Source organism: Mustelus asterias, chromosome 11 (assembly GCF_964213995.1).
Source record: "Mustelus asterias chromosome 11, sMusAst1.hap1.1, whole genome shotgun sequence".
NCBI classification, from domain to species: Eukaryota; Metazoa; Chordata; class Chondrichthyes; order Carcharhiniformes; family Triakidae; genus Mustelus; species Mustelus asterias.
The window spans coordinates 74,345,762-74,367,889 of NC_135811.1; the positions used below are offsets into that span (position 1 = coordinate 74,345,762).

The window sequence follows — 22,128 nt, forward strand, 5'->3', positions numbered from 1 at the left end:
CCCATATTCATCACACTGTTTTGTGTTGAAGAGAAGGTTAACACATGTCCCCCATTATCATTCTTACCTCCTCTTCTTTCTTTAGGAGACTGTGAAAAGGCCAGGCCTGGTTATAACTCTCCAAGTGTTACCATGGCGACCATCCCGGCAGGAGCTCAGTCTCCCATCCTTCCCATTCAAAGTGCCCTCCTCGGAACAATTTTATCATTACTGAGCCGAGAAACTAACAGGCATCAAAACAGTACCTTGTGCAATTAGCTGGATATTGGGGTGGTAAGCCATGATTGACAGCACTGAACTATATAATCATCTGTGTCCTGAGGCAATGAGATCTGATTGGGTCCCGGCGTGCATTTGAACCCCTTTACTTTTTTATACTAGCATCTGTATAATGTGAGGAAGTTCCCGTCCGTATGCTGAAGCGTCGACCCCGAGCCTGCTACCTTTCCAAGTTTATTTTTTAAGAAACTTTCTCTCTCTCTCCCTTCTCTCCCTCGCCTCTTTATCGGCTTTCACTGGGGTCACACTCATGGATTTGTACCTGTTTGGATTTGTCGTGTCGCTCCTACTGAATCCTGCCCACGGACTAGCCGGCTACCCTATCTGGTGGTAAGTGAGATTTGCCTCTATTTGGGAAAGCGTGTGTTTGGTTCCGATTGCGCCCCTGTGAATTGCCTGCAAAGATCTCGTTCCAGATCATTTGGAAAGGCGGTCAGTGAGGTATGTGTGTACACTTAAGGAAAAGCCTGATCACAGAGCGCTGTTATCTGATGCCGCCTGTATCATAGACACCGACTACTGCAATTCTCGCAACTCGGGAGCACTGGCACATCGAGGGGAAAGGACACCCGAGTGGGAGAAACCATGCATTTACAAAACAAAATCACCCCGAACTGGCGTGGGTTGAACCTTAACCAGGGAGAGCGCCGCAAATGATAGCAAAGGGGGGGGGGGGGGGGGGGCGAGAATGAAAGGGAAAATCTAGAAAGACATGGGCTGAGAAAGGAGAGGTGGAATTGGAGAGAGAAAGTGGGAAAGAGAGGGTGACAAACAGAGGGACTGGCGAGAAAGGAGCTGCATATAGAGCGAGGCAGGTAATGTCTCCTTGACTCATCTGTCTCCCAGTCGCGGTAACGAATAAAACATTCAACCAAATATGCATCACTGGAAGGGTCGCGCACCTGAAATGTCTTTCAGAAGTTTTGAGGAGCGGTTCGGACCTGTTGGAGTCTCGGAAGAGACTTTGAAACAAGTTCAGAACTCTCCCGTTCCCAATGTGTATTTCAGCTTAAGGCGATGAGGTGTATCTATCTCTCTCTCTCTCTATGTTCGGTCTGAGAGGGATTTAAAGATATCTGTTTTTGCTGCTCTGTAAACCGTGCAAAAGGAAAAAACTTCACCCAGTAACAGCGGTGGCAAAAATAAATCTTCATCAAATAGACCCTGTGGAATGTTTTGAACCCGCACTTTGCAATTACAATGTGTCGCTTGAATTTTATTAAAACCTCTTCATAACCCACACCCTGATTCAAATTATCCCGGAACAGTTTGGAAATCTTTATCAATCCACCCCAGCTCAAAAATAGATTTTTTAAAAACACATCAGTAACAGGTAAGGTTAACAATTGCAGGCGGCGCCACGCAGTGATTTAATATATTTTATTTAATTGTACACCTTATTCACTCGTGTTCGGCAGCGAATCGAATCAAATCACAATTTCCTGCCAGGACTGTTCCAGTTTTCTGATGTGAAACTTTCCCATTCTGCCTCCTCTCTCTGCCCCGTGTGATTTTTAAACCTGGTTTTCATTCGATGACACAAATAGCAAACGGGCACGGGAGGATGGCCGCGGGGGGAACAGTTCCTCAGTTGTTAGGCGGTTTCGAGTGAGGGTTTCGCCACCTCCCTCTGATCTCACAACCAAGGAATCGGGAAGGAGTGTGTATCTGACAGCACCCACCGTGCAGTGACTGCCCGGTTCCCTGTACTCACTGCTCGATTCCGTATACTCTCTGCCCGGTACCGTATACTCTCTGCCCGGTACCGTGTACTCACTGTCCGGTACCGTGTACTCACTGCCCGGTACCGTGTACTCTCTGCCGGCACCGTGTACTCACTGCTCGGTACCGTGTACTCACTGCTCGGTTCCCTGTACTCATTACCCGGTACCGTGTACTCACTGCCCGGTACCGTGTACTCACTGCCCGGTACCGTGTACTCTGCCCGGTACCGTGTACTCACTGTCCGGTACCGTATACTTCATGCCCGATACCGTGTACTCACTGTCCGGTACCGTATACTCCATGCCCGATACCGTGTACTCACTGTCCGGTACCGTATACTCTATGCCCGATACCGTTTACTCACTGTCCGGTACCGTATACTCCATGCCCGATACCGTGTACTCACTGCCCGGTACCGTGTACTCAATGTCCGGTACCGTGTACTCACTGCCCGATACCGTGTACTCACTGCCCGGTACCGTGTACTCAATGTCCGGTACCGTGTACTCACTGCCTGGTGCCGTGTACTCTCTACTCGGTACCATGTACTCTGCCCGGTATCATGTACTCACTGTCTGGTACAGTGTACTCTGCCCAGTACCGTGGAATCATTACCCGGTACCGTGCACCCACTGCCCGGTACCTTGAACTCTTTGTCCGGTACCGTCTACTCACTGACCGGTACCGTGTACTCTTTGCCCAGTATAGTGTACTCTCTGCCCAGTACCGTGTACCCACTGTCCGGTACCGTGCACTCACTGGCTGGTACCGTGTACTCTCTGACCGGTACCGTGTACTCACTGCCCGGTACCGTGTACTCACTGACCGGTACCGTGCACTCACTGGCTGGTACCGTGTACTCTCTGACCGGTACCGTGTACTCACTGCCCGGTACCGTGTACTTTCTCCCTGGTATCGGTGCAAATGCATCCTGTCGCTTGGCGGAAGGTTCTGGAGGAGATTCGCTCGGACACTCGGCCCCTCTCACCCTTAATAACCGATCCCGGAGCGTTCTGAACAAGTCCATTATGGGTTCATTTCTACCTAATTTATTCGATCCGGTCACTTTTTATTTGCAATGGACAGTTTAAATATTCCCTCCCGTGTTAACAATATCAGCACAACATCCCAGTGAGCTGTGCCTTAACTCGCACATTTCAGAATAATTAACTTCCAGAATCAAAATAAAGAGTAGAGGGATTCCCTCCCTCCCTGCCGGCTGCAGACCCTGCCTCTCACTGGAGATCTCTATCCACTCTTGTGTTGTGTGTGTGTTTATAGAGGGATAGGATAGGCTTTATGAAGCCCAGACAGGGAAGATCCCGGCGACTGGGTGACTATCAGAGGGAGAGAAAAACAGAGACACGCAGGCTGAAAGAAGAGGCAGAAATGGATCAGAGACACACAGAATATTTATACAGACACGCTGAGAATCTGAAATAAAAACAGAAACTGCTGGGAATGCAGCATCTGTGGAGTTAGATTTGGCCAAAGGGAGTCCCATTCCTTGCTCCTCTCCGTTCAACAACCAGTGTGAGGGCGGGTAAGAGTGAATTGTAAAATCCATGCGGTGATTTGCCTAAGAGCGGGGTAGATCCAGTCTGTGACTCGCTCAGCACCGCACCTGAATCAACCGGGGTGTGGGGCAGATCAGTGTCCCTGGCGGGCGGGTTCTCTCGTTTCACTCCAACCTGTCCCTTCATTGGGCGAGAAAGACTCTGCCGTCCTCTCTCCTGGACATTTTCACCCGCCCTCCCTCCGCCTGACCTGAGGCTCCAGTCCCTACAGACAGGTCATACAGTAAATAACAGTGGAAGGGAATGCTCCGATACAACAGTGAGATACCCTAAATTCTCTGGGGAATCTCGCAATCCAGCATTTTAACTCGCAGCTGACACCGGGCAACTTTGTGGCCTCCCGGGATGAAAGGTTCCACAGTTACAGTAAAACTTCCTTGCAACTGACTCACCGTCAGGCATAGCTTGTGCAACCTGTTGTACCCTCAGAGGTAAAGGGTGTAGAGAGGGAGATAAGGAGGCATTTACTGCTGGCTATCTGCAATGTCCAACATTGATGGGTGACGGAGGTAGACTAGATTTAAACTTTCAAACCCGAATTACACATATATTTAAAAGCCCATAAGACATAGGAGCAGAATTAGGCCACTCGGCCCATCGAGTCTGCTCCGCCATTCAATCACGGCTGATTTTTTTCTCATCCCCATTCTCCTGCCTTTTCCCCATAACCCCTGATCCCCTTATTAATCAATAACCTATCTATCTCTGTCTTAAAGACACTCAATGATCTGGCCTCCATAACCTTCTGCGGCAAAGAGTTCCACAGATTCACCACTCTCTGGCTGACAGGAGGAGGAGGAGATATACAGGGAAAATACTTGTCTGATTAATTCATAGCGTGGCGCTTCGCTGGCCAGGCCAGCATTTTATAGCCCATACCGAATTGCCCTTGAAAAGTTGAGCCGCCTTCTTGAACCGCTGCAGTGCCTGTGGTGTGGATACACTCACAGAGTTAACATAAAGGCAAAATACTCCTGGCAATCTGAAATAAAAACAGAAAGTGCTGGATAAACTCAGCAGGTCTGGCAGCATCTGTGGAGAGAGGGAGACAAAATTAACATTGCGGGTCCCTATGGCTTGTGAATCATACCGACTTGGAATGTTAACTGGGCTTCTCTCTCCTCAGATGCTGCCAGACCTGCTGAGTCTTTCCAGCACTTTCTGTTTTTCATTACCCCCAGAGTGCCATTAGAGCGTGAGTTCCAGGATTCGCACCCAGCAGGGATGAAAGAACAGCGATGTATTCCCGAGTCAGGAAGGTGTGTGATTTGGGGGGAAACTTGCAGGTGGTGCTGTTCCCAGGTAGCTTATCCTTCTGGGTGCTGGAGGTCGCGGGATTAGCTGGTGCTGTCTACGGGACCTTGTAGAAAGCGCAAGGAAGTGGGCCTGGTTGGCTAAACCCTTTCAAAGACCCAGCACAGATCTGACGGGCCGAATGGCCTCCTGTACGTACTTTTGTGGTCCCATGAAGTAGAAGCACTTTTGTTAACTGTGTGTCCAGTTAACGAACAATGTGAGTCAAACTTACTCAGCTCCCAACGAGAAGAATGTGGGTTCAGGGATTCCCCTGGGTAACGGTTACCGCATAATTTAATGTTTGCATTTCAAGTTATATTTTTGTTAGGCACCACTTCACATCACTGAAGCCTATCTGCGCTTCTAATTTAAGTATTTATTTTTGATACCACAAACTCCACTTAAGAAGAGGAAATTCGCAATCAGACAGGGCGGTTGAAGGGGGTGTTTGATTCGATAAGGAATCTTCAGCCAAATCAGGAGTGAGATCCGGCCTCTGACCTCTCCCTCTCTCCCCTTGGACCAGGGAGGGAGGTGGCTGGTGCTGGGGGGTTACCTGCAGCAAGCCAGGTCATGAACTCTCACCTGACAGATTAACACAACACAGTTCAGAGTTAATCGGAGCGGGCGGAATCCGCCGACCCCAGTGTGTTCCAGTCATGAGGGGCGATTCCTGATGGGAATGATGGGGGGGGGGGGGGGGGCAGAAATATTTCAACATATTCAAACTTTTCCAAGATTCTCCCATCCCCTGTCACTCAGTTCACTAATGTGCAGATTGGGAATGGAGTCCACATGGAAGTAATCCAATGTCAAGATTGTCCAGATCTATCCAAATTACAGGAATGATCCAGAATTCCACATATGCATCGGAATTAGGAGCAGAAGTCGGCAATTCAGCCCTTCCAACCTGCTCTGCCACTCAATCAGATCATGGCTCAAATCCATCCCCCGGTCTCAAATCCACCTCCCCACCTGTTCCCCATATCCCTTTATCCCATTTTAAAATTAGAAATTCATCTATCTCCTTGAAACGATTTAATAGGAATTGTTGTTCAAATGGGGTTGATAAGGGGCAGGGGTTGGAACTGGGATGACATACCGCCGGTGTGAGCCACTCAGACTGTTGAGTGTTTCACATTCCAAATATTTAAACTTCTGTGGTTCCTACTCCAGCCTTGTTTAGTCTCGCGTTGTTTACGCCTCTCCTCATTGACCGCCCCGTCACGCCATTACACACACCCGCCAGCATCTCACCAATATCTCTCTGATACAATCAAACGAAAAAGGGGGGCGTTAAGTTCCGAAGAATAAGGCCTCCGCCACTCGGCGCGACACGACTGCATTCCTGCCAGCCCAGTCACACGGGGAGGGTTGCACCCTCCAGTCCGCTGTGTGAGTCAGCAGCGCCAGAGAATATGATGGATGGAGGAAGCAGCCTGTCACCCAGTGTCCTGCACACGGACAGTGATGGAATATGCCTTCGCCGCACTGGTGGTGGGCGCCAGTTCTGGCCCAGCTGGGCTCGGAAAGGGGATATTTAACCGAGCCCTCACCATTCTTTGTCCCCGAAGCCATGTTGGGATTTCAGTCCTAGAGCAATAACTCCAGAGTCACATTTACTGTCAGCAGCCGACTCCGGTGATTTTGTTTTTAACAACACATTTTATGCCGTTTGTTAATAATTCTCTTTCCAGCAGCAGAGGGGAAATTGACATGAGGTGTTCCAATTCATCACAGGGTTTTGATAGGAGTAAATAAAGGTAAACTGTTTCCACTGACAGGGTGTGTGTGTGTGTGGGGGGGGGGGGGGGGCGGGGGGGTCACTAAGGGAGGACACAAATTTAAGGCAATTGACAAAAGAACCGAAAGCGCGATTATTTTTAGCAACGAGTTATTAGGATTTTACAATTTATTTCCTGAAAGAGGGCTGGAAACTTTTGAAAGGGTGTCAAATACATACTAGATATTCCCAGGGAAGGTATTCTTGGGGACAGTATTCCTGAGAAAGGTATTCCTGGAGAAGGTATTCTTGGGGAAGGTATTCCTGGAGAAGGTATTCCTGCAGGAAGTATTCCTGGGAAGGTATTCCTGGATATAAGTGGGCATGATGTGGAGATGTGGGGCGTTAGTTCCAAAGTTATAAGTGGGCATGCAGACACGTGAATCAGGTTCTTAACATATTCGAATAGGCAATAGGTACCCTGAGGTACATCTACACAAGGAAATGGAGTAGATAAGGATGTGTGCTGATATACACAGAGAGCTGGATAGGTTGAGAGCGATGCAATGAGCGATGAAGGGACAGGAATACACAAAGTGGGTAGGCAGGCTGATGGTATTAGATGCATAAAGTGATAGCAAAAAAATCTTTCATTTATATAACGCCCCACACGACCTCAGGATGTCCCAAAGTACTTTATAGACAAGTGTGGTCAACTGTAGGAATGCAGGGAAATGTGACAATTTTCACACAGCAAGATCCCACAAAGAGAATCGTGATCATAATCAGATAATCTATTTATGTGACGTTGATTGAGGGATAAATGTTGACCAGGGTAACCAGGATAACTCTCCTTCTCAAACGAGTGTCAGGGCGTCTTCTACATCCACCGCAACGCTTTAGGTCTTGTGCAAAAGACGGCACCTCTGGCAATGCAGCACACTCTCACCACTGCACTGATGTCTGGTGAGGGGATTATCACACTCCAATCTCTGGAGCGGGACTCGAACCCACGGTTATGAGAGGTGAGGGTATCATTCAGTGAGCCACTGAGCCATCGATAAACTGTATATCGCTAAGTGCTGTGTGTGCAGGTATCCCTCTGCACATTAGCCATATGCGTGGTACACGTGAGTGTTGAACCTGAAACACAGTGTGCATCTACATTATTTCCATTGTTATTTATTTTCATTGAAATGTTTTAACATCTGGTAGACAAACAAAGGTTTTTGAAACCGATGAATGCATTAAGTGCAAGGTTTTATGTTATACCCAGGAAGAATTCCTCCCAGAGGCTGTGTCTCCCCGGACACAGCGTTGGGATTACAGCCAGGCTCATGGCACAGATTACGTGTTTGCGTGGGTTTCCTCCGGGTGCTCCGGTTTCCTCCCACAGTCCAAAGATGTGCGGATTAGGTTGATTGGCCAGGTTAAAATTGCCCCTGAGATGCGTAGGTTAGAGGGATTAGCGGGTAAATATGTGGGGGGTACGGCCTGGGTGGGATTGTGGTCGGTGCAGACTCGATGGGCCGAATGGCCTCCTTCTGCACTGTAGGGTTTCTATGATTCTATGATACACACACACACACAAACACTACCTCTGGCTAGGAGACCAAATCTTCCTGAAGAAAATCCATTGTTTCTGTTTCGGGAGTCTGCGATATTAAGATTGAGAAAAGACATGAATCAAAACAGATCGTAAAACAGCACCTCAAACTTTGTTTGAAAAGCTGTAAATATTTGTAACATTTGGCATACTGTTGAATGAAGTGACAACTGAACTAAGCATGAATAGGGCTGTGGGGAGGTGGGGATTGAAACAGCCACAGGTCACGAAACATGGGGATATGGTCTGCATCTCATCCAGCTGAAGATGATAGAAACTCCTGTTTACTGTACAGTAAACATTACTCCTCCTACCTATTGATGTTCCCACTTTATATGGTATCAGAGACATCTGTCCAGGCCAGCTACTGGACATTAACTTCAAGGCTGAGTTCTAGGAAATGGGCCAAACATTGCACACATCATCACCCAGTCGCTGCTATATATAAAGACAGATACCCCTCTCAGCGATGCAGTAAGTCATTGAAGACAATTTCCACCTCACAAAAGGTGGCACGGTGGCACAGTGGGTAGCACTGATACCTCACAATACCTGGGCCTGGGTTTGATTTCTGGCTTGGGTGACTGTGTGGAATCTGTATGTTCTCCCCATGTCTACGTGGGCGTCCTCTGGGTTTCTCCCACAGTCCGAAAGATGTGCTAGTTAGGTGCATTGGCCATGCTAAATTCTCATTCAGTGTACCCAAACAGGCGCTGGAGTGTTGTGACTAGGGGATTTCAGAGTAACTTCATTGCAGTGTTAATGTAAGCCTACTTGTGACACTCAAAATATAAATAAACTTTAAACGTGCATTCACCACAATTCTACTACTTAAATGCTCAACAGTGCTTTAACTATCCTTTTTATGCCCTGTTAAAATGCACGTATTTTTTATTATTGTCTGTTCCATGGAGTAGGATTTGTATATATGGATGTCTAGCACATATGTGTCATCAAGTATGTGTCTGAATGAGTGTATGTGCCAGCATACCTGCAAGTATATCTACACCTATCTGTATATGTCTGATGATGTATGTATATCTATACATGTTTGGTTGCAAACATGTGTGTACATGTCTGCATCTATTTGGGCACATATGTATGTTTGGATGTCACATGTATATGCTACATTTGTAAGTATTTGCTCTTTCATGCTTATTCATGGCGATACATGTCCATATCTGGGTATATCTATTGAATGTGTATATATGTGTCTGACTATGTACTTCAACATATGTGAGCATACATATGTATATATAAATGCATGTATTTATATAACTTTTTATAGACTTATACAAAAGCCGCCACAAGGTAAAGCATAATGCAAACCACATTTTTAAGAGGCAACTGTAAGGTTAAGCAAATGACTAACTTTAGTGCAGTGAAGTGGAACATGGACTGTCTGTGAACACAGTGCCATGGAGCAGGCACCAAGAAGAAGAGAGAAAGATATGTGACAGTGAGGATGAGTTGCATCTGGATTGCTCCAAAAGAGAAAATATCAGCATTGGCAGAGCCACAGAAGAAGAGAGTAGGGAAGTAGGGTGTCTGTTGGCTGGGATGCAACATGAGTTATGGGAAAATCTGGAAAAGTGAGCAGAATGCAAAAATCAGGGAGAATAGAATTCACAAACATTAGCAAAAATCACCAATCAAAATGTAAACTGCTATAAGGATTAAATGAGGTTTCAATATAATACTTCTAATGAATGGACTAAATGGCAGAACATGCTTAGGGGCCTGAATAGTTGAATCCAAAACTGCAGCAAATAATGCCCAGTGACTGTTAGTTTATATCTTATAAATAGATATTATAATATGTAAACTAAGTATGCAATTTAGCTTGTAAGACACTGCCTCAGCAAAATATTTTAAAGTGAAACTTCTGAGACATTTTGATGTAATTAGGTATGATCTAAATGCAAGTATTAAGCCCACTCATGTATTATATATAATAAATATCATGTGTCACATTCTAAATGTTATCATATTTTGTGGGGTAGATTGCATAAATTAACTGCCACAGGTTGGATATAGAAATTATTCTGTGATCTAATTTGACATTGCAGCTGCTTTGCCTACATATTGCTAAATTTGACCCAACTTTTGATTGTATCCAGGGGTTTCTACACACATGTGTACAGTGCACAAATTGGCTGCCACATTGCTCACTTTAAAACAGAGACTAGATTTTGAGGGAAAAACTTCATTGGCCATGAAGTGCATGAGGACATCCTGAGGATATGAAAGGTGCCATATAAATGCAAGCCCTTTCGATACTTGGATTATTAAGTATGGAAAACTTTCACAGGATGTCAACAATTCACGTCTTATGTGTGAGATTAGTCTCAATGTCCACTAATATTTAAAAAATTCCTTCAAAAAATCAGGATCACTTTTAAAACTTTCAAAGCAACTCGGAATTTTCCTGACAAGGTAGAAATTGTAATAAGCATAAATGCACAGCAATACTGGTTCATGCCAATGCTTTTTTGGACTGCAAATAACTTAAAAATATATTTTAATGACTATTTCTTATTGAATAACCAAAAAATGTATAGTTGGCTATTCCAAGTTTGCCAACACCTCCCCAATCTCCCCACCTTTCATTATTTACTACCTCTGTTTTCTGATTGCATATCCTTCTATTCATTTCTCCCCTATGTATTTATCTAGCTTCCACTTAAAAATATCAATGCAGACCGGTAAATGTTCATCCTCCTTAATTACTGTATCAACCCTAGAGAAATGAATCAGTCATTTCCCCATTTCCAAGAGTGATCCTAGGTGGTGTTCTCTCCATGTGCAGAAGAATAAGTCTCAATTTGGTCACTATGGGGAGGGGGGAAGTGGGGGGGGGGGGGGGGGTGGTGAAAGGATTTTATGTTTTTTATGAGAAAAATACTGGGACCAAAAGCCAACCTAATAAGGAACAATGGTGTAATTACCTCCAAGTATGCTCTTTGCTGCATTCTCTGTCGCTCTCTGCTTTTGTGTATTTCCTTTGCACACATCAACTTCAATCTGGTAATTAACAAATAGTCAGGTAACTTTGGAGTGGATTAGGAACTGACAGTAAAGTGACAATATCCCACTGCTGATAACCTCGGAACAGCCAACTATGCAACTTTTGGTTATTCAATAAGAAGAAATAGTCATTAAAATATATTTTCAAGTTATTTTCAGTCCAAAAAACCATTGGCACTGCCTAGCAATACAATTGTATCCTTGCATCAACCTATATTACAGCACAGTGGCCCAGTGGTTAGCACTGCTACCTCACAGCGCCAGGGACCTGGGTTCAATTCTCACCTTGGGTCACTGTCTGTGCAGAATCTGCACATTCTCCCCGTGTCTGCGTGGGTTTCCTCTGGGTGCTCTGGTTTCCTCCCACAGTCTGAAAGACGTGGTGATTATGTGCATTGGCCATGCTAAATTCTCCCTCAGTGTACCTGAAAAGGCGCTGGAGTGTGGCAAGTAGGGGATTTTCACAGTAATTTCATTGCAGTGTTAATGTAAGCCTACTTGTGACACAAATAAATAAACACTTATACATATCATTACAATTTCTATCTTGTCAGGAAAATTCCATCTTTCTTTGAAAGATTTAAAAGTTTCACACCATTGACAAGCACCATTTTTTATCTGTGATCTTAAATTATGAATGTTAGCACGTCAAATGAACTGGGGTTAGACCACTGGGGCCAAACTTGAGCATGGAAGCAGAGCAAAACAGAAGAAGAAAGTTTAAAATTTATTTATTAGTCACAAGTAAGCCTTACATTAACACTGCAATGAAGTTACTGTGAAATTCCCCTCGTCACCACATTCCAATGCTGGTTCGGGTCAATGCACCGAAGCAGCACCTACGTCTTTTAGGCAGTGGGAGGAAACTGGAACACCCAGAGGAAACCCACACAGACACAGGGGGAACGTGCAGATGCCACACAGACAGTGACGCAAGCCGGGAATCAAACCCAGGTCCCTGGCACTGTGAGGCAGAAGTGCTAACCACTGTGCCACCCAAGAGTGGTATCATTGCTAAGATAGGCTCCACCACAGGGTTAAAATATGAGGAGAGTATAGACCAGTCCTTGTTCCCTTGAGTATAGAAGATGAATGGGCGATCTAATGGAGGTGTTTATGATGGATAAAGAAGTTTTCAGACAGGTAGAGAGAAACTATTTCCTCCATTGGGGAAGTCCATATTTAGTGGGCATAATCTCAAATTGAGTGCTCGGCTGTTCAGGGATAATGTTAAGGACCTTCCTTTAGACAAAAACGCAGCTTGGGAAATCGCTGACCTCTGCTCTCGGCCTTCCTGTAAGCAAGGGCTCAAACTTTCCAGCGAAAGCCCAAATTTCAACTTTCATTCTGCAACACCATGTTTTTCAGAGCAGCTTTTTAAGGATGAAGATGATTGTGCGCAAACACTTGGGGAGAGGCTGCAGACTACACCTGATCATTTCAAATCAAAAATAATTATCAAACAACTCGGGTTAAGTGATGTAAATGATAGAGCAAATTGGTAATTCCATGCAAAAATTTCATTATCAGATCATGTGAATCAAGCGACTTTGAACTAAATGTAAACTGTGGCGAGTTAAACCCAGTAAATACATTGCTTTCAGTTTGATAATTTGCACATTGTACACACAAGTGTTTAAGTGTACACACCAAAATGATAGATGAGTTTAAACAGTTCAAAGGTGGTATTTGTTAAATAACATTCATGTGAGTGGTTGTTATTATGACGTCTTGGATATTATTTTCTTTGTTACCTTGTACATGGGCGTACTTCCAGGGCATGCGACATTTTTATACAAATTTAATGTGTTTATCTTAATTAATGTGAAGTATCGTTGCTCCAGCAATGGCAATAATAAATGACTATTACAGATGCGATACCCCAGCAATGTGTTCATTACAAAACTCATAAGAATGAGAATTGAAAGCAATTCGCTATCGCTTCACGATACCAGGCAGACAGAATAGATAGCCATCAGCAATTAATATCCTAGCAATGATTTGCTAATGTTCTAATGGAAAGAAATGCTAGAAATCACTTAATATCTGTAGTTGTCTCGCCTTATAGTGAAGCAATGAGTCTCGTCTGCATCATTAGCAATAATGTATTGTCAGATGATGCAGAGATCAAACTAGAAAAACGGAAAATGATGGTTAACTAGACCAAAGCAGAGGCGTCTAAATGGAAAAGCTAGATTAACGATTTCAGTTAGGTTCCTTTTTTTTGAGAACAAAACTATTGTTTCATGGGATGTAGAGGCGGGTAACTTCGGCTAAAAAGGCTTGTTCGGCAAACTTTATTCTAACTCAAGGCTAGTTTCTACACAGCAAGACTGTGAAAGGTGGCCGCCACATTGTACACAGCAAGCCCCCATAGACAGTGGAGTGAATGGCCAAGTGATCTGTGGTACATGTTGACCAGGAAGGCGAAATCCCCGGCTCGTTTCCCCTGTTGGGTTAATTCTCTAACACATTCTCAGACAATTATAAAAATCCCGGGTTAAAAATAATGCTGGTTGCGTTGTTAACCGAATGGCAGCTCCCCCGCTCCATCCCTCCCTACCCCCAGAGTCCTACTTTTCTCCTGAGAATTCACTGTGCTATAAAATGGCCTGAGAATTGCTGCGGGATTGAATCATTAACTCCAGTCAAATGGAGTGAACTGCAATCAATAGAGATTGATAGCAATTGTAGCCACACACTTTAACAAAACGAATGCCACTTATCACAGTTACACCGAACCTACCGACAGCAGCCCCACATACAAAGGTTGAGATCAATTATATTAATTACTTCCACAGCTTTAAGTAAAAAGTTCTACCTATTTTACAGTAACTTAATATCTTTACTATTCAACAAACTCCCCGTTGCTCTCTTAAAAACACACCCAAACACGCTTTTTTTCAAAAAACATAAAAGTCCGCACTTCAGCCTTCTGAAGAACTGGCTACTCAATTCTAACATGTTCACGGTGGAATGGAATGGAATTCGATTTTTGCGATTGTCGAATGGAGTTTTAGCTGCGGGGCACTGGACTCCCAGAGAGAAGAGTGCAGCTTTCCTCACTGATTGATACTGGCATGGAGAGGGGGCAACTTTAGCTAGGGACGTTCTTATTTGCACAGACAGCGAGAGAGAGAGAGAAAGAGAGAGAAAGCCCAGGAGCGACAGAGCTCCGTCAACATAGCAAACGTGCCAGCTATTTGCGGTTAAAAGCTGTAAAATATCGCTCAGTGCAATGTAAATCATTGCAGAGAGATAGTGAGGCTGTCACCCAGGAGGTGGGCGGGTTGCCTACATTTTCCCAACGTGGATTTTGTGAAGTCACATTGTGGTGGTGTAGAATGTGACACAGGAAGAATGCAAAGTGGGGATATGATGCGAAGCAGCGGTGAAAACATTAATGTTCATTGGAAGAAGATAGCATACATCGCGTGGGCCTTTTGAGGCGAGGGGTACAGTGATGCAGAGAGAGATAGATATCTGTTGTCACACCAATAAGAACAACTCAAATCATCCCAGTTATTCAGGGACAGGGGGAGGTTTCGATGGAAGAGAAATTTGAGGCCAACACGTTGTCTGATTTCAAGAAGCAATCAGATATAGCTCTTGGGGCTAAAGGGATCAAGGGATATGGAGGGATGGGGAAAGGGGGGAATCAGGATATTGAATTCGATGATCAATCATGATCAAAATGAATGGTAGAACAGGCTCGAAGGGCCGAATGGCCTCCTCCTGCTTCTAGTTTCTATGTTTTTATATCAGCTTCTTCCCGCAAAGAGCTGGCAAATTACCCCAGCACTCCCCTACACGCAACATCACAATTGAAAAATACTCCAGTATTAATTTCTCTATCTCTCAGAGTGTCTAAATGCTGTATTCGGATATCTATCATCTGTTCATCTGTCTGTCAATGCGTTTCATTATTATTTATTATTAGTGTCGCAAGTTGGCTTGCATTAACACTGCAATTAAGTTAGTGTGTAACATTTACTTAAGGATACATTCAGTTAGCTGCGCTTTCCATCTGTCTAATACGATACATATAGAGAGAGATACATATATTAATAATCAGATGCCAATGCACTCATTTCTACATAATATGGAGAGAAACATTTGCACACTTATATGCATATACCCGAATGAATGTGTGTGTAATTAAAATGGTTTCATGACCTTGCTACGGATCTGGTGCCCACGTGATGTTCTGTAGAAAGGCCATATGGACTCTAAACGTTAACACTGTTTCTCTCTCCACAGACGCTGCCAGACCTGCTGAGTTTATCCAGCATTTTTCGTTTTATTTCAGATTTCCAGCATCCTTGGTGTTTTATTTTTATTTGAACCTGTGTGTGTGTGACTTTTCCTCTATGTATACACGTGTATGTGTGTTTGCATCAGTCTCAAACTCTCTAGTCTAATCGCAGAGAATCGATTCAGTTACAAAGGACAGGTTCTGAAGGGCAGCAATGCTGTATCAAGCAAAGACTTGAAACCCGTTGTCATATTACAGGGGGGTGGCGGCGGGGTGGGGGGGGGGGGGATGAGAAAAGTGAATCTTGAGTCTGAAACGCAGCCCTCGGGGAGAACAATGCGATTTATAGTTGGCTGTTCGTGGTGTCAAAGAGAGTGGACTCAGAACCGTGGAGTCAAACCCAGAGAATATGAAGAGTGTCTGAACGAATTCCTAGACGGATTAGAAAAATAAAACGATGGCTAAGGATATTTCGATTAAAGCCTATGCGTCTGGAATATCTGAATTTACTGAAATATCTCCAGTTTTGTGCACAATATCGTACAAAATCTTGGAACTGAAATTGCAAGGCCCCATATCGTTTTGAGTTTGTAACCTTAGCTGTGTCGATTTTACTATCCAAAGTGTTAAAAGTCACACACACACAGGGTATTGCTGCTTGCCGTATGTGTCAAGCTATAGATAATAATCCTGAGCTGATGAGACTGGATTGGTGATCCAGAGATATGCGTTTAAATAGTCACACTGCAGCCGCGGTGTTGAATCCAGTTCATTAATTGCAGTCAGTAAGGTGATCATGAAACAACCGAATTGTCTTGAAGCGCCGCCTGGCCCATTAAGGGAGGAAATTTCGACTCTGAATTTACCCCCAGCAATGTGGCTGAGTGCTAGCTGCTCCCTGGAATGGCCGAATGAGCCCCACTGGGTGGTATCCGCCAGTACCTTCGCCCGGGGGCGATTCGGAATGGACAGTAAACATTGACCTGTGGGGATATCCATGTCACTAAAGCAGGTTTAAGTTCGATCATTAGATTGAAATACATCCATAGGAACAAGTTCTGGCGAATGATAGCACCCCACTGCAGGAACAGAATCTGGGGCAGAATCCTTCTGCAAACTCTGCTCCAATACAATGCTGTTTATTTCCCAGAAACTAACCACCCCGAAAAGGCACCTGGCCGAGTAGATACCAAACCCAACACCGCTTCGTTCATTTCATTTGCTTCGCTTGGAATAAATTGGCCGTTGACCGGGACTATCTTAAAACCGATGCTCAAATATTCGTTCGCCAAATAAACCTCAACATTAAGGTGAAGCGTCAGGGGTCACCGTTAAGGACACACTAATCAAGCGGTGTGTGTGTGTGTGCGGCGGTGGGGGGGGGGGGGGGGCAGGAAATTAAGATGGGAAAGGGGCGAAGGAGTGGGATCTTGGGGAGATACCCTGTGTAATCCCAGTAGGACACAGCAGCTACAGCGAGGGACAGCCTCCTGTCTGCTAGTCAAAGCTTAACATGGAATGTTTAAGAATAATTCATTCATCATAGTAAAGTAATCGCGCCGGAAACATAATAGATATTTTTACACTGGCACGGCCCAGCTAAGGTTACAAATTCAAAAGCGATCCAAGTTTTAGCACTTTAAAATGTCGATCTGTGGAGGCGGATGTGTTGTGAAGTTCAGGGTTGCTGTTAAACTCGTCTTCTGGCCTCTTCTTGCACTGTTAGCCGCTGTTTCTTTGTGGTTGGCGCAATTATATTTTAGTCCAGTTTACCCATCATTTCTATAGCTGCCTGTCTGCGAGAGTACGATGCACTCAGACAAAGCGCCCTTCACCCGCATTGACTGATAGCTGCTTCAGGTGATATGTCCGGATCGGGACAATCAGAGGGACTGCTGCACCCACAACCTGTACCAGCTCACCGGCCTGTTCAAAACGTGAGAATGAAAGACAAAACCGCATCTGTTCACCTTAACACTTTCGATGGTGCAGCTTTTTTAAATGGTACATTCTCACAGTACCCTTCAGAATCTCATGAGGCCGATTAAGTATTTTTAAGGGAAATTTGGTAGCCAGTTTGTGTACATTAAGCTCACTTCAGGCAGCCGTTGATGACAAGAAATGCTAATATATGACGGCTGAGGGATAATCATTGTCCAGAGCACCAGGGGAACTCGCCGCTATTGGAATCGTGTCATGAAGATCTTCTCTATTCAGTCAACTGGGTAGACCGGGACCTCTGTTTAACCCTGAATCCCAAAAGGCAGCATCTACTGAAATAGCAGCCTCAACTATTGAACTTGGGCTTAAACCCACTGCTTTCACCCGTCCGCGCTCCCACTCAAACCAAGGTTAACACCTAGAGGCAACTGGCTAGACCCTTGATATTTTGATCTCTCTGAATACCATACAACTTTTAATAGTATTAAACACCTATAAATGTGATCAACTATATATCCAAAGGCAATTTTAAAAGTGCATTCACTGTATTCGGTGTATAGTTCGGTGTTGGTATCTAATTAAGCAATTCCCTATAACAAGTCTTATAGTGATGGCCATCGTCATGCTTTTTTCCAGTTATCCCTCCCGCTTGCATACGGTTTACACACTCCAGGCAAACAGTAAGTTCGCCGTCTTGAGTGTAGTTAGTTCCTCAGCACTCCTCAGCTATGTGCTGCTCGCTGCAGAGTTGTCACTGTGATATGGCCGCATCGGTAAACGCTTTCACTATTGACCTTAATCACATGGGGAATATCAGGTTGCAAATTCTGGTCACTTCAGACTTTGGGGTTGAAAAGTCACTGAGGTTAAAAAGAAACGGGAGTGACTTCAAGGGAAAATGTCCTAGGCTGGTGAGTTTAATACTTGGAGTTATCTGTCTGAAGAACCAATTTATTTGATCCTGGCAAGTGTCAATTCTTTTCAAAGCGTTATAGGACCTCGCTTTTTACCGTCAATGATGGAAAATTGCAATAAACACTCGCATAGCAAATCCCCAGGGAAAAGAAGCTGGTGAACGGTGAGAATTAATAAAATTACACACCCACGAAAACATCACCCTGACACCCCTCTGTGTGTCACGGTGCTCAGATACTCCAATAGTCCGCTCACCCTGTGCCACACTGCACTGTATGTTTTGACATCCTCGATATAATTTTATTAGGGAGAGGTCGATTTCCCTGCACCATTTGAAAGAATGTGGTGATATTAAACAGTCGAATCATTTCACCCAGAAAGTGGGTTAAGAGATCCATGTCATTGCTTGTGTTAGTTTTTTTTAAGTGTCCACTTTGTCCCGAGCACGCTATCTTCAATTCCCTGATGTTTTATCTTACCCTGTGTAATAGATCGGGATTTGATCCAGTGCTTTAATGAAGGAAGACGAGCCAATCACAATCCTCACCCTCTAATAATAAACCTGAGCGGGTGTTGTTCCAACAAAAGCCTCCAACTGTTTTCTAAACCTCTCTGGCCTCCGGCTTGGCTGTTCTTCAGCGTAGTCAGTATTTAATGACTATTACATAGGCTCATAATAGACTGCCAAACTGAAGTAGTACTTATACTGATTGATCCCGTCAAATATAAGTGCATTTGGTATATATTTATAGGTGTATATAAGATATGTATATTATATATTAGGTATATATAGTATATATATAATGGAATGGTATGTGTAGGTATGATTATTTATTCTATATTATATATTTATGTGTGTGGGCATGTATCTCTGGCACATGTGCGTGTATCCATGTGTCCATTACATCTGTCCATTTGGGGTATGTCTATATGTGTTTGCGTGTGTGTCTCTGAAGGAATTGAAAATGAACTTTTCACACATTTTCCCCTTGTTGTCTGGGAATTTTCTCCTCTTCCCGGACATTACTTGGCTAGGGGGTTTGGCGCTGAGGTGGTGGTGCAGAGAGTGAGGTGGGGGGTGACAGAAGAGGTTAATAGTCATAATAACAGCCCATTCATTTTGAACGTGGGACTGGTTTGATAGATCAGCTGGCCTTTTCTTGCCTGACATATTTGTGTTTTGTTATGTTTGTAGAGTGTGGGTATGTACCAGATATATGTTCGTATGTGTACATTTATCATATTTATATGCTTATGAGTCTATATGTCTGTTATGTGTGTGCATATGTGTAACTCCATATGAAATCCACCAGTTGATATAATTAATATATTGCAATATATTACATATTATGTATATATATTCAAATTCTGCGCTCTCTTTGCATTTAATTTTCTCTCTGCTTTTTTCTACATCTCTCATCTTTTTTTTCTTACAGGGTGGTGGGGAGGGTACTGAATCCATCAGAAATGCAGGACATGCTTTCTCGTGGGAGTTCTGGATAAAATTTGGCTCTCAGCCCTTTCCACTCTTTACCCCTTACCTACTTTCTGCCATTCCTCAATCCAAGTCATGACTTCTGACTACTTTGCCCTCTCACTAGCCCTTCCCCTTACTATGCCCTCACTGCGATTGTTGCCCTTCACACCTAATCCTAAACCACTACAACCCCACCTCTTCTGTTTTGAATCAGACAGTATATCCTCATCTCCCCTTGCTCTCTTGTCAGTCACTTCACTTTTAACCTTCTATCCATCCCACCTTACTCTTACCTGCTCAGCCTGAGGGCAGGTGACAAGAGGCCAGATGTCTGGCAATGCTCATCCTCAATCTGCTTCTGTCCTCCCCTCTTATCTATTTTCTTCAACTAAAGGCTTTGTTTTCTTCCACAATTCAACTTGCTTGCTTTGTAATAAATAAATGCGAATAAGATGTGAAACATTATGCTGGCTGCTATTTATCTGCATGTCTCTTTCTTTCTATCTCAATCTGTCTGTCATGTTGTGAATGGACTAGCTGGGATTTTTTAATCTAAATGCTACAGATTAAACTTTTAGCACTCAGTGACTTTAAAAACTGGTAAATGATGAATCTTCTGAAAGTGTGTTGAGTGATTTATAGGGAAATGGTGAAACAGTTTTTCCAACCAACTAATTGAATTTCAACTCGAATTTCAAAGTGAGCCCAGGCAGTTGAAATTCAACTTTCCTGTTTGAACAATGGACACAAAAGGAGTTAAAATGGACCCAATAAATCTAATATCAGAAAGAAAGAGTTTCTAGAAATACATACAGACTTTGATTGGGCAGATATAGATGTGAGTAGTTGTATACCTACCCTTTAAACATATGTGCATAAGCATCTGTGTATCATTATCTTCATATGCATTGGTATGATTATTTTCACTATATCTGTGTATTTGTGGATATATTAGCTATGAATCTATATCTACAAGTATGGAAATATGTGTGAACTTTAAGCAAGTGCATGTGTATCTATACATTATATCTACTAGCAAACCTCTTGTGGTAAGTCAGAGAACATGGTTTGTGTTACCTTTCTCTGTTGCCTACATGTTGTTCATTCTCCCTATATGTCTCCCCTTCTGCTTTTATCTCTCTCTTTCTCTACTTTATTGCAACTCCTCTCCCTCTAATTGTTCAGTGCCAGCGCTATGCCAGATAAGTTGGCTGTACATCCCAGTGATTGGTTGATCGATACAAATAGCACAGTTTGCGTACATATCTTATTCAACCAGCCTGCCCTTGCAAAACCCAAACAAAACATCTATGTGATTCGCAATTGGGCAGCATCGATGAACAATCGTGAGTGTGCTAATAGCTACCCTAACAACCAATTTAAGTTAATCATTCAAGCTCATAACATGGCTCATTTATACTTGCTAGAAGCGATACACACCCAAGCAATGAGACCCATTCTCTGAATCCAAAAGGAATCTGCACAGCTTTGCACCTTTTTGGAAATACCTGGCATCTCAGGGAGTCTTTGGATCTCCATTGCTTTCTCCATGGAAATCCTTGGCCAATCAGGGTTGGTTTGCCATCAATCAGCACCTTTTTCCTGTAGGATAAATTGTTGTGATCGAAATTTGGCATTCTTTGCCCTGATGAGTGTAAGGTGAAAAACTTCAGCAACACATCTCTCTTTTCAACACACATATTAGTGCATATGTATCAACTATATTTCTCTGTATGATTATATGTATATGTAGAAAAATATATATCTATACAGGTTTATGTATGTAAGTTGAGTACATATGTCTCTTTTAATATTATTGATAAGGATGTACACAAAAGAGAATGTTTCATTTATGTTCTACAACACTTCTTTGCATGATTGTGAACTTGAAATCAGAACTTAGCTTCAACATTGATAATTCCTTTATAACCTGTTACATATGGCTCTAGTGGTAATTACGTGTATGCAGGCTAGTGAACATATAAAGTTTATTTATTAGTCACAAGTAGGCTTACATTAACATTGCAATGAATTTACTATGAAAATCCCCTAGTCGCGACACTCCAGGGCCTGTTCAGGTACATTGAGGGAGAATTTAGCATGGTTAATGTACCTAACCAGAACGTCTTTCCAATAATGTCACCCATCTTCAATTATGCTTCTACATGCGTGGCTGTGTAATGTATATTTATCATGTGTGGGTGCTTTTATATATTGGTGTATACATGTGTTCTAGCTAGAGTCCCCTATCAGCTATATTTACAGTGGAAACGTTTCTTTAAATATGTTTTTTGTACACAGTATTAA

At 43.6% G+C, this 22,128-nt stretch overlaps 1 protein-coding gene across 1 annotated transcript in view; it reads left to right on the forward strand.

The window, feature by feature from the left end:
- The first annotated feature begins 382 nt into the window (after positions 1–382).
- LOC144500595 (proto-oncogene Wnt-3) overlaps positions 383–22,128 on the forward strand; it is a 403,721-nt gene continuing 381,975 nt past the window's right edge. The window contains exon 1 of the mRNA XM_078223762.1: positions 383–609. Coding sequence (XP_078079888.1) covers positions 530–609 — 80 coding nt within the window. The 5' untranslated portion in view covers positions 383–529. The remainder of the gene's footprint in view (positions 610–22,128) is intronic.